Source organism: Haliotis asinina, chromosome 8 (genome assembly GCF_037392515.1).
Source record: "Haliotis asinina isolate JCU_RB_2024 chromosome 8, JCU_Hal_asi_v2, whole genome shotgun sequence".
Classification (NCBI taxonomy): Eukaryota; Metazoa; Mollusca; class Gastropoda; order Lepetellida; family Haliotidae; genus Haliotis; species Haliotis asinina.
The window spans coordinates 42,222,516-42,236,473 of NC_090287.1; the positions used below are offsets into that span (position 1 = coordinate 42,222,516).

General features: G+C 42.9%; 1 protein-coding gene across 2 annotated transcripts in view; it reads right to left on the reverse strand.

The window, feature by feature from the left end:
• LOC137295390 (neutral alpha-glucosidase AB-like) overlaps positions 1-13,958 on the reverse strand; it is a 32,140-nt gene that overhangs the window by 12,712 nt on the left and 5,470 nt on the right. The window contains exons 2-9 of one of the 2 annotated variants that reach the window (XM_067826728.1): positions 9,953-10,063; positions 6,141-6,383; positions 5,552-5,719; positions 4,390-4,444; positions 3,548-3,653; positions 3,248-3,344; positions 2,942-3,043; positions 2,328-2,406 (exon numbers count right to left, since the gene is read on the reverse strand). In XM_067826728.1, coding sequence (XP_067682829.1) covers positions 2,328-2,406; positions 2,942-3,043; positions 3,248-3,344; positions 3,548-3,653; positions 4,390-4,444; positions 5,552-5,719; positions 6,141-6,383; positions 9,953-10,063 — 961 coding nt within the window. Of the gene's footprint in view, positions 1-2,327; positions 2,407-2,941; positions 3,044-3,247; positions 3,345-3,547; positions 3,654-4,389; positions 4,502-5,551; positions 5,720-6,140; positions 6,384-9,952; positions 10,064-13,958 lie in introns of both variants that reach the window. The other variant, XM_067826727.1, reaches the window with a different exon arrangement.

Genomic DNA, 13,958 nt, shown 5'->3' on the forward strand with positions numbered 1-13,958 from the left:
AGCGAATCCCAGCAAAAGGGGGAGGCTCTCACTTCCACTGTGGCATGTGGCCATCCCTGAGTGTGGACAGGACCCAGGGATTGGATGTGACTATCTCCCATTCCCGGAGTAATAACGGGAGGCGCCACCCACAGGCATTTCGGGTAGAAGGCAAAGTGCCTCCACGGCCTCCTCAACTACCGTCAAAGCCCCCGGGAACAGGGTCAAGCCCAGTCAGAAAGGCAGAGACAGCAGTGCCTGCTGTGTAGCCTGTGAATACCTACGAAGGCCAATCACAGCACACATCATCTGACTCGCGCAAGAACGCATTGAGTTGCGCGTCAAATGTGAATGCACCTCTGTAAGTTGCTGCTCTAACGTGGATGAGGAAATATCCTCGTCCCCGTCCTCCTGTGACACCAGTTGCCTCTGCAGGACAGAGAGGTAGGCTGAGTGTACCGAGGTAAAAGGTGGCAAGCAGCGACCCTGACGAGCTGATGCCTGGCTGTGGCCAGATGACCCCCCAAGTGCGATCGAGGCGTACACACACTCGTCGACAATGGGAGGGTCAAACAGCGCATCCTCCCCCATCGAGTAGCAGCGGTTAAGCTCCGAGGGATTGAACTGCGAATGACTACCTGACAGGAGCGGATTAATTACCTCACTGATGAGTGTAGGTAACATACGCAATAGAGTCTCAGCCACCCTACACGGAGCAAACGCTTCCCCAGGAAGACGAAACTCCGCGGGATCGGGGGCGTCCACAGGGACGACCACCTGTGGCATAGCAGCTTCATCTCGGATACCCTGCACAGAGTAAACACATCCCAGGAAGACGAAACTTTGTGGAATCGGGTGCATCTGATGGGATGACCACCGGCATCAGTACTACCACGATCCATTCGCGTACATGCCCTGGGGACGATCCGAGCGAAAAGCTCTGAATCGGCCTCCGTTGGTTCGCCGAAGAAAGAGGGCATCGAGACCCCATGGGATCCACCGCCGAAGCAGGGGCCCCGATGCACTAAGCGGAACCGAGACAGGCGGCAAAGCCGGTGCTCGAACCGCCAGTTTGGTTGCCGGTAACCCCGACGCACAAGGGACCCGTCAACAAGGACAACAGACCCAGAAGAGCCGAGTTGTCCAAGTCGCCTACCCCTGGCTCACCGAAACACCAGGGTGCCGAGACCCCGTGGGATCGGCTGCCGAAGCAGGGACATCCAATGCACTGAGCGGAACCAAGACAGGCGGCAAAGCCAGTGCTCGAGAACCACCAGTTAGGTTGCCAGAGATCAACGGTAGGAGACCCGATGGACCGACGCTGGCAAGGGGAACTGCACCCGAGCCAGTGCTCGGTGCAAAACCCCTTGGGCCAACGGGGAAAGCGACACCAGAGCTGTAGCTTGGATCTGACATTCCCACAGGGACAGCACCCGTGCCGGAGCCTAGACCCATGGCTTGGGTGCACCCCGAAACTGTAACAATCAGAACCAAACTAATGGTAACTGATGTACAGAAAACATACGCAATAGAACACACAACATGCAAAATATAAACGCACGGACGATAATAAATTGCCAAAATACATTTAACCCAGCTAAACAACAAAGTATAAGCGGCTAAATGCAATAACAAGTGTGCACACACAAGTGCGTAATGCAATGAAAAAGACCAACCTACCCATTTTGACTGAAACAAGAACAAATGGGTTAAGACATCTTAGCATGTAAAACATACTAATAGGAAACATGCAGGAATAAGTGAGACGCAAGCGAAACACTTCCCCCACTAATAAGAAGCCATAAAGGCCGCCATCTTGCCTGCCACATGACAGGAAGATAGGACCCGACCGGCAAAGTTACAACAATATATGAATGAAAATTTCAGCCAAGAAATTCCAACTAACGCCTGTGCAAAAGAAAAGGAACCATACATACAGTAGCTGACTCTTTCTCACTCATAATTACGTAGGTAGATAGCACAAAACTATCTAAATGGACCACGCACGTCTTTCTAGTCGAATGACAGCATGAAAAGTGAGGTGCCAGGTAGACGGCCAGAGTTACATGCTCTTGGCTGTAGGGAGCCTGGGAGGCCCTGTAAGGGTGGTCTCACAGGACAAAAACGAGTTTTTTGTTTTGTAAATATTTTATTATAAAAAATGGTTACAACTGTCGTAGGGATTTTTAATGGATATAAATATGCTTATATGTACCCCAAGGAGGACTTCTTCTGAAAAAGAATTGTGTAGTTAAGTTGCAATAAAACACAGCCAATGAGTAATAAAGATGCAACAGCTGATGATGTACTTGTGAAGGATATTGTGAGTGTAGGTATAACACACATACCTTGTCAGCCACAGTGGAACTGATGTCGACCCATGTCTCTGCAGCATTATGCCAGAATATGCCAACTGTGTTCTTTTTACTGTAAATGACAACATTCACAATTAGTGTTGATAACATTCAGTGCTGTATAAGTGCTGGCAATGTAGGGCAACAAGAAGTAGTAGGACTGTAGACCCCAATCAATTCAATCATGTAGTGTCGTGCTACATCCGGCAAACACACCAAGATTAAACTGAGAATTTTAAACACTATTCAGTATTACACAGGAGGATAATATTTCTTGGAGAGTGAAAGTGAGAGAGAACAATGGCTTTATAGCCGGCTAGTTATGTTGGAAGCAGCGCCAGCAAGAAGATTATATATACTGCTGTGTGTTCCTAACAATGGATAGGACTAACGTATTTGTTACATGAAACTGGTAATGTTTATATCACCACAAACATCTGGTGATGTAGATGTGCAAGTGTGAAGCATATCTGTCACAGATGTCAGAGCTGAGCAAGTGTGAAACATATCTGTCACAGATGCCAGAGCTGATCTGATACTGTACAATGACTGAAACTATGGCTTAACCCTAGCACTAGACCATGTGGTCGAGTGGGGATGGTACTCACTTGTGTGCCAACATTAGAGGAACAGAGCCGTAGAGAGCCATTGGGTTGTACAGTTCATACTCAAATACATCTAGGTTGAACAACCGATAGGGCTCAGTATTTCTGCAATCAAAAGATCCAATCATTCCAAGCTATGAAACATACCAACATTACAACAGCTCCACATTCTAGTTTGACAACACTATAAGAATCTGTACCGAAACATCACATCACATGTATAAAAGAAGCTGCTATCCATATAAAGTATCCATATATTCTTATTACAACAGGAAATGGCAGGAAACTAACCAGAACTACTTTACTTACTTTGTTGATTTGAGAGCAAGACTATCTGCATGTTCTGGAATTCCATAAACAAAGTCGAAGCCTGGGAATGAGATGTCTATCCCCACTGAAGTAGGACCTGCAACAGACCAGTGATCTGTCAGAGTAGGAACAGTACAAGCAGGACAAAGGCCTCATCTGGCTGTCACGCTTCGTTGCCTACAACTACTAAAATACACCTGCACGCTCCTGTTTCCATTATGACTAAGATTTTGTTTCAAAAGTAGATAAATGAATCCATGCAGCTACATAGAGAAATCAAATGAACAACCATGCACTCACCATGAGGCTTAGAATCTGTGAAGGACTTGAATGTTTCCTCCCACATGTCAGCCTCTTCATCCGTCTTCTCGGGGGGCACCTGCTTCTCCTCCTCCTCTTCTCCCTCCTACAGAGAACAGATATAACATCAATTTTCACACATTGCCATGAACATGTGTACACATATCACACTACACACAACAGTGGTTAACACTAATATTTCACGTTGTCTTTTGACCTGTTATGTTATGATTTGACACTAATGAATGAGACTAACAAAACTGCTTGTGGTTTGCCTGACACAGTTACAGCCCAATCAAACCATCTCGTGCATGTTCAACCTAGGACTAATGGGATGAACCATAGACATCAGTAACTGCTGACTGAATACTGATCAATTATCAATAGATATTGGACAAGTAATTTAAGAGAAAGAAAGAAATGAATATACTTCACAAAACTGTCACAAAACTTAAAGAATAATATAATCAATAACAAAATGTTCATATTGATATCATTAATAATTTCCCCTATAGATGACATTGTCAACTATCAATCAAAAGCACAGAACTCAAAGAAATCTACTAACCTGTTTAACATGCTAATATGGGCTTTTGCAAGTTTTGTAGTTTTGTGGGGTTTTTTTTGCTGTGTGTGTGCTTATCTTTTGTTTATGGTTATGTGATCATAAAGCGATCTGATAGACAATGCTGGCTTAAAAGTCATTCTGGCCTGGCCTGACAAAGGTGACTTACAGACCTGACAGCAAGAACTAAGGTTTGACATGTACTACTTTGTCACCACTACTACCTATGCAACAAACTATGCTACCTATGCACATTAATGTAAAGGGGTAAACTTACCTTCTTCTCCTCCTCACCCTTATCTTCTGCAGGAGGATCTGGCTGTTGCTCCGCTCTGAAAGGGGCGGAAAACCAAGAATATAATCCCGAGCCCATTCTACTCAACCAGCCCCTACAAAGTGGACAGAAACATTGTGTTCCCAGATATCTAGATTAGAAACATGAACAGCAAGAAGCAAAGGTGTATGCAGCAACACACAACATCATTACAACACTGAATGTCATGTAACATGTCATCAAACTACTTCTAATTACCTTAGGCAAGTACTCCAAATCAAGGACAAAAAGAAATTGGTGCAAAGACAGTTGGTGCATGATACGCACATGCTGGTGTAAGCTAACAATTTGATCTCATTAACTAGTCAGAGAGGAAAGATCATCTGATGACTTCATTGTGACCTCCCAGACATGCATCCACCCTCTAATCTACATGCTCTGGTCAAAAGCCACACACCACCATCACTTGCTGGCTTTATCTACACCCTGACACTCACCACCATCACTTGCTGGCTTTATCTACACCCTGACACACACCACCATCACCTGCTGGCTCTATACTATGACACGCACCACCTTCATCTGTTGGTTTTATCTACACCAAGACACATACCACTATTACCTCCTGGCTTTATCTATGCCCTGACACAAACCACCATCACCTGCTGGCTTTATCTACACCTTAACACACAAAGCCATCACCTGTCAGCTCTAACTACACCCTGACACACACCACCATTAATCCTTGTATTTCAACCGATATACATCTAACAAAATGTGGTTCTTCATGAATCATAGAAGTCAAATGAGATCTACTGCCTAACTGCCAAAGTTGCCACTAACTGGCTTGGATAGTCAGGTTTGCTAACTTGGTCCACACATGCCATTGTATCAGAAATGCTGGATTGATGCTCATGCTCATAATCACTGGATTGTCTGGTCCAGATTTACAGACCGCTGACATACAGCTAGAATATTGCTTAGTGTGTGAACAATTCCATAAAACTCTTCAAATCTGTCCTGTTTGTCACCCATGGCATCCCTAGGACTGCATAATATCCTACTTGTATTTCTGTGAATGATTTGCCTGAATAATTCAGTTACAGTAATCTTCAGAATATGTAACTGATGCTTTCCTTGGCAACAAAGTGGCAAAACAACTCACTGTTTTTTTCGCAAGTGTTCAAACTTCAGCAGTTCTTGTGAGTTGATGCTGACAACCGGCTCTCCTCCTGAGAAGAAGTCCATCCTGAAGGGGTCTGACAGAATGACCACTTTACTGTTACCCAGTGAGAAGGTGACTCTGTCTCTGGATGTCTCCTGCACTGTGATCCTGCCAGATAAAGTAGGCTGTATACACGGTCTCACTCACCCTGTCCACACAAGAAACATGCTCTGCTGGACAGTATATATTTCATCCACATTCCTCAAAAGGCCTGAAAGACTCCCAAGATTTCTGATTTCTAGTTTGAGACCTTTACATGAAACTCATACCTAATACATGTGTAGATAGAAGATCCACAACCATTTTTACAGTGACTGAGAAACCTGTCCAGTGTGAACCATTCTGTGAACTATGGGGAACCATACAGGCAGTACCAACACCCATTGTGACATTGTTGTAATACTGGTGAAAGCGGTGTAAAACCACTTACTGTAACATGGTACATTTGGATTGTATCTACAGATTCTCCAAACACACAGCTTATCATATTCAATATAATGAGTACTACTGACTTCAGAAATGTACTTACTGTTCTGCTTCAGGCTGAGACTTCAAAGATTCTCCTACAGGGATTTCATATCGTTCTCTTAATGGCTCCAACTCATTCAGTTTAACCCGTACAGTGTTATGTTTTAGTCCAAAAACTTGTAAAAGAAATCGAACGTTGTTGTGTTTATTTAATAACTGTAGCTGTATAGACGTAGATGTTTTCTGTATGGAATCCAGGAGCGCTACATATGGAGACTGGCCGGGCTGCACTGCACGCTGGCGTCTGCAACAAAACATCTCAACATCAGAGCCTACCTTCTTGTCAGGCAAACACTCAGTTTACCTTCAAGTCATGACCACACAGCTTACCTTCAGGTCAAGCCAAACACTCAGTTTACCTTCAGGTCAAGGCAAACACTCAGTTTACCTTCAGGTCAAGGCAAACACTCAGTTTACCTTCAGGTCAAGGCAAACACTCATCTTACCTTCAGGTCAAGGCAAACTCTCAGTTTACCTTCAGGTCAAGGCAAACTCAGCTTACCTTCAAGTCAAGGCAAACACTCAGCTTACCTTCAAGTCAAGGCAAACTCTCAGCTTACCTTCAGGTCAAGGCAAACACTCAGTTTACCTTCAAGTCATGACCACACAGCTTACCTTCAGGTCAAGCCAAACACTCAGTTTACCTTCAGGTCAAGGCAAACACTCAGCTTACCTTCAGGTCAAGGCAAACACTCAGTTTACCTTCAGGTCAAGGCAAACACTCAGTTTACCTTCAGGTCAAGGCAAACACTCAGCTTACCTTCAGGTCAAGGCAAACACTCAGCTTACCTTCAGGTCAAGGCAAACACTCAGTTTACCTTCAGGTCAAGGCAAACTCTCAGTTTACCTTCAGGTCAAGGCAAACACTCAGTTTACCTTCAGGTCAAGGCAAACACTCAGCTTACCTTCAGGTCAAGGCAAACACTCAGTTTACCTTCAAGTCAAGGCAAACACTCATCTTACCTTCAAGTCAAGGCAAACTCTCAGTTTACCTTCAGGTCAAGGCAAACTCAGCTTACCTTCAAGTCAAGGTAAACTCTCAGCTTACCTTCAAGTCAAGGCAAACTCTCAGCTTACCTTCAGGTCAAGGCAAACACTCCGTTTACCTTCAAGTCATGACCACACAGCTTACCTTCAGGTCAAGGCAAACTCTCAGTTTACCTTCAGGTCAAGGCAAACACTCAGTTTACCTTCAGGTCAAGGCAAACACTCATCTTACCTTCAGGTCAAGGCAAACACTCAGTTTACCTTCAGGTCAAGGCAAACACTCAGCTTACCTTCAAGTCAAGGCAAACACTCAGCTTACCTTCAAGTCAAGGCAAACTCTCAGTTTACCTTCAGGTCAAGGCAAACTCTCAGTTTACCTTCAGGTCAAGGCAAACACTCAGCTTACCTTCAGGTCAAGGCAAACACTCAGTTTACCTTCAGGTCAAGGCAAACACTCAGTTTACCTTCAGGTCAAGGCAAACACTCAGCTTACCTTCAGGTCAAGGCAAACACTCAGCTTACCTTCAGGTCAAGGCAAACACTCAGTTTACCTTCAGGTCAAGGCAAACTCTCAGTTTACCTTCAGGTCAAGGCAAACACTCAGTTTACCTTCAGGTCAAGGCAAACACTCAGCTTACCTTCAGGTCAAGGCAAACACTCAGTTTACCTTCAAGTCAAGGCAAACACTCATCTTACCTTCAAGTCAAGGCAAACTCTCAGTTTACCTTCAGGTCAAGGCAAACTCAGCTTACCTTCAAGTCAAGGTAAACTCTCAGCTTACCTTCAAGTCAAGGCAAACTCTCAGCTTACCTTCAGGTCAAGGCAAACACTCCGTTTACCTTCAAGTCATGACCACACAGCTTACCTTCAGGTCAAGGCAAACTCTCAGTTTACCTTCAGGTCAAGGTAAACTGAGTCAGGTCAAGGCAAACTCTCAGTTTACCTTCAGGTCAAGGCAAACACTCAGTTTACCTTCAGGTCAAGGCAAACACTCAGTTTACCTTCAGGTCAAGGCAAACACTCAGCTTACCTTCAGGTCAAGGCAAACACACAGCTTACCTTCAGGTCAAGCCAAACACTCAGTTTACCTTCAGGTCAAGGCAAACACTCAGCTTACCTTCAGGTCAAGGCAAACACTCAGTTTACCTTCAGGTCAAGGCAAACACTCAGTTTACCTTCAGGTCAAGGCAAACACTCAGCTTACCTTCAGGTCAAGGCAAACACTCAGTTTACCTTCAGGTCAAGGCAAACACTCAGTTTACCTTCAGGTCAAGGCAAACTCTCAGTTTACCTTCAGGTCAAGGCAAACACTCAGTTTACCTTCAGGTCAAGGCAAACACTCAGCTTACCTTCAGGTCAAGGCAAACACTCAGTTTACCTTCAAGTCAAGGCAAACACTCATCTTACCTTCAAGTCAAGGCAAACTCTCAGTTTACCTTCAGGTCAAGGCAAACTCAGCTTACCTTCAAGTCAAGGTAAACTCTCAGCTTACCTTCAAGTCAAGGCAAACTCTCAGCTTACCTTCAGGTCAAGGCAAACACTCCGTTTACCTTCAAGTCATGACCACACAGCTTACCTTCAGGTCAAGGCAAACTCTCAGTTTACCTTCAGGTCAAGGCAAACACTCAGTTTACCTTCAGGTCAAGGCAAACACTCATCTTACCTTCAGGTCAAGGCAAACACTCAGTTTACCTTCAGGTCAAGGCAAACACTCAGTTTACCTTCAAGTCAAGGCAAACACTCAGCTTACCTTCAAGTCAAGGCAAACTCTCAGTTTACCTTCAGGTCAAGGCAAACTCTCAGTTTACCTTCAGGTCAAGGCAAACACTCAGTTTACCTTCAGGTCAAGGCAAACACTCAGCTTACCTTCAGGTCAAGGCAAACACTCAGCTTACCTTCAGGTCAAGGCAAACACACAACTTCTACCTTCAGGTCAAGGTAACCACACAGCTTACCTTCAAGTCAAGGCAAACTCTCAGTTTACCTTCAGGTCAAGGCAAACACTCAGCTTACCTTCAAGTCAAGGCAAACACTCAGCTTACCTTCAAGTCAAGGCAAACTCTCCGTTTACCTTCAGGTCAAGGCAAACTCTCAGTTTACCTTCAGGTCAAGGCAAACACTCAGTTTACCTTCAGGTCAAGGCAAACACTCAGCTTACCTTCAGGTCAAGGCAAACACTCAGCTTACCTTCAGGTCAAGGCAAACACACAACTTCTACCTTCAGGTCAAGGTAACCACACAGCTTACCTTCAAGTCAAGGCAAACTCTCAGTTTACCTTCAGGTCAAGGCAAACACTCAGCTTACCTTCAAGTCAAGGCAAACACTCAGCTTACCTTCAAGTCAAGGCAAACTCTCAGTTTACCTTCAGGTCAAGGCAAACTCTCAGTTTACCTTCAGGTCAAGGCAAACACTCAGTTTACCTTCAGGTCAAGGCAAACACTCAGCTTACCTTCAGGTCAAGGCAAACACTCAGCTTACCTTCAGGTCAAGGCAAACACACAACTTCTACCTTCAGGTCAAGGTAACCACACAGCTTACCTTCAAGTCAAGGCAAACACTCAGCTTACCATCACACCACACGCATACAGAGATACAGACACAGACAGACACATAGATGTCCCAAAGGCCTAGCCAACAACATCCACACAAATATCGATACCAGGTCATCACTTGCATGTCTGCCCATTTGTAGGCATTTAATAGCATGGATGGAAAAAAGTGAGTGAGGAAATTCCATCATACAGAAAACACAGGTTTTCAAGTCAAATTTACCATGCTAATCCTTTCCTTTGGTATCAAGTCCTGCATCCATAGAAGCCACTTACTTGCAGAATCCACTTTGACTACATGTTTTGAAGTTGTCCCGGTTGACAGACAAGACCTGTGCAGCCAGCAGTGTGACAGTTAAAAGGGAACGCAGGACACACATTGTCCACCTGAAACAACAAGGAGACACATTACAGCTGGAACAGTTGGCTACACTCCCACCCAGACACTAACAGTACACTGACTAAGCTGTCCTTGTTTTATCCCTTGTCTAGCACAGGGTAAGAACAACTGCCATGTTTTAACATCTCTCTGGGCAGAAGCTCTGAACACTAGACCATGGATGTGTTTAAATGCAGAACTCGATACCTAACACTAAGTCAGTTCACATTGTTTACAACACCATACAATCTATGAAACTCTGTAGGTAATCGTGTTTGGCTGCATATATTTTTAATAACATATATAAGGCCTAATAATAATAATAATGGAAAAACATGTTACCTGCTAAGTGCCATGTCACATGTTCTGATTAGTGTTTCAGTTCTCTGGTACATCCGAGATTTTGCTAAGTATATAAATGGCTACGACAAGTAATTCTCAATGTGTCAGATATTTGAAAAAAATCAAATTGATCCATTCAGAGTGTATTTTTTATCTTTGTCCTCCTGATGTTTTTACAGCTAGAGCAATCAAATAACAGATGAAACCTATATTATTTTTACCTTCAAACACCAATCATATGTAGTACATGGAACTCTGTTAGGACAGGGCAATGTGTTACACTTATGGTATATAAAATTTGAATGGTGTAGAGTGATCTCCGTGCACAGGCTATTACTAAGATACGTGTTTGATAACATAAAAATGGGGAGCAAGATGACACTGTCATCGATCTCTGGGGGCAAAACCAGTAAAGAATTTGGAAATATAATTAAAATTAGTAGGAATTCAAATGGCTATACTATGAAGTGGGATATGGTAAAATTAAGATGTACAGAAAGACATGATTTACATTAGGCGGTATTAATATGAAGAAGTTGGCAATGAAGGATAGTCATGCACTATGCAGTGTGCATTGGTTGTCCATTTGGAGTGCTGTTAAGGAGACACTGAGTTTAATTTTACGCAGCACTCAGCAGTATTCCAGCTATATGTCGATAACTGAGCCTGGTAGGGTTGCAACGATGGGTCGTATTATCGATAGATTGGAACTGTCGAGTCTCTGATACCAATTATCGATGTCACAATAGTATGTGTGACTATCGATATAGTTGTTTCCCCCTTAATAGTCACCGTACTGGACCAGACAATCCTGAGATCAACAGCATGAGCATTGATTTATGCAACTGGGATACAATGACATGTGTCAACCTAGTCAGTGAGTCTGAGCCTTGCCTCTCAAGACAAGCTTGGGCTACTGACCTGGATCTTCAGGGGTGTTAAGGAACCAAAAACTATGTGACCGGAGACACTGGTCACTTTCATAACCTTTACAAATTGTAGGATGAAACATTACAATGGAAAGTCTACCAGTAGACGTGGTTGCAGTCTGAACATGCAAGAGACTGAATGAACTGATGTACTAGGCAGTTACGGCTGCTGACCAGATATCCTGACACCATGTCAGGTGATCTGTGCCTACATCACTTCCAGAATAAACACTGGAGAATATCAGCTGTCCAGCTGAAGCACCACCATCTGCAGCAACATGTACTTATCTGTCCATTGCAATACCTTCATACATTAAGCTATTGATCAACATTTCTCTGGCACAATCTATATCACGTATATAGTCGTCTCTAAACAGAAAAAAACTGTGATGATTCAAGAGAAAGTAAATGCAGTGAAGGGTACAAAATATTAGAGATCAATAATTATTAACTAAATTTCAGTTGATTATTGCTAAATATAGCTGAACAAACTGTGAGCAAAAGTGCAAAAGTCTTTAAGAAATCAGCCTGTTTCACATCACCGGTGACTGGCAGCACATTTATGCAAGGATTGTGAACAAAACTGCATCCTGTACATAATTTAGCAGAAGCCCATAAAATGATGAATAAAGACCTGACTGTGTGTATTGAGAATTAATGAAACTCTAAACACATATACTGACATGCAATCTATCTTACTGCCAATTCCTGACCACCTTATTAATCTAGCTATGAAAAGTCTTGGTTACCATGGTTACTGGTGAACTATATATGTCCTTACCTAGAATCCACAAAGGAACTTTGAGTATCAACAATAAACTGTTCATGCACATACTTCATATGGCGCTATGCCATATGTGTCAGCAGTGGGCAGACACTATCGACAATCCACTGGAAGATCATGTGAAACATGAAATATTACTTTAATTCAAAATGATTGCCATGTACATCTGGTACACTGTTGTTTTTCCATTCTATGAACCTGACAAGAGAATGTTTCAGGGAAATCAGATGGACAAAATGAAAATTTTAACTTTTTTTTTTATTTCTCATTATAAAGATTTAAATGGCAGTAGTCCACTTCTATCATGTTCTTATGGAACAATGATGTATGAATGGTATTTCCTCCCCCTCAACAAATCAGTACAGAAGTTTACAGTAATGAAATACGCTCTGCCCCACTTGTGTTTCTTCGGACCTGTGTTTGCATAAACAACACACTGGCTTCCCTGGCTGTACTAACACGTCAAAAACTACCAATCAATCAATCAGCAGGATGACGGCGCGAAATGCAGGTTTGCTGGGCGAAGGTTGGCAATTAATAAATTAGTTCCTGGAACAGTAAATGTCACACTACAAGTAGACAGAGGTATTGGTAGGTTATTGAAAATGTCACTCTCCTGTTTACTGTAGATCTTCAGTATTCAATTGGCAAAAAATGCTAGAAAATCAACAGCTACAGTCCATGAGTACTTCTTCATGTACCTGTTCACAAGCAATAAGGGGACAAAGGCATAGTTAGAATACTTCTATAACATTCATATAATAGCTGGCTTACGTAGTATTCACATAATATAGTAAAATGTTTAATTACTTAATTTAGACAAATGCAAACATGTCAATAATGACATTTTCTGAATACATATTTCAGCTATCCGTGGTAATCATGATACTGTGCCAGCAGGTTCAATCTCTCAATCATTCTTGGCAGCATTTACATGACAACTAATATTACTCCTTAGTGTTCTATTATCCTGCTGACATGATTGCCAATGTACAAAGGACTCTTGCAAAATAACACAAGGGAAAAAAAAACCCTTTGAAATCAAGGTTCAACTGATTCAATAATTTCAACCCATTTCCCCAATTTCTATGGCCATGCTGCTCTGCGCACACCCAAAAATTAGGTTAACACAGCTAAAACCAGGATGCCTGGATGGTTTATTCCCAAGAAGGTGATTCACTAAAAACACAAGTGATGCAAGGATCATTGCTGATTGCTGTGGTCTAAGTTTGAGAGCAAAAAATATTTTTTGTCTGCAGTAAAACAATACAATGGTGCCATACTTTTTAATATTTTTTTTCACATCTTACTTTTGGGGGTTGGCAGATTTGACAACCACATTTTCAAGAAAGTGTAGCATTAGAAATACAAATATCATTGTTTAAAAATGCTCAGCTTGAAAACTGATGTTTTAATTCATCTTTATGGAAACATAGAAGAAAACATGTTGATTATGAAACTCAGTGAGTGAGTGAGTTTAGTTTTATGCCGAACTCAGCAATATTACAGCTATATGGCGGCGGTCTGTAAATAATCGAGTCTGGACCAGACAATCCAGTGACCAACAACATGAGCATCGATCTGCGCAATTGGGAACCGATGACGTGTCAACCAAGCCAGCGAGCCTGACCACCCGATCCCGTTAGTCGCCTCTTAGGACAAGCTGAGTCACCTTTTATGGCAAGCATGGGTTGCTGAAGGCCTATTCTACCCCGGGACCTTCACAGGTCTGTGATACTTAGTGTCTGTTGTATTGATACCAGTATGTCTGCCTGCCTGCCTGCTAATATGCAATACACAACTTCAATCACTTCCTATTTACAATTTGAACTAACAACTATCAGGAAT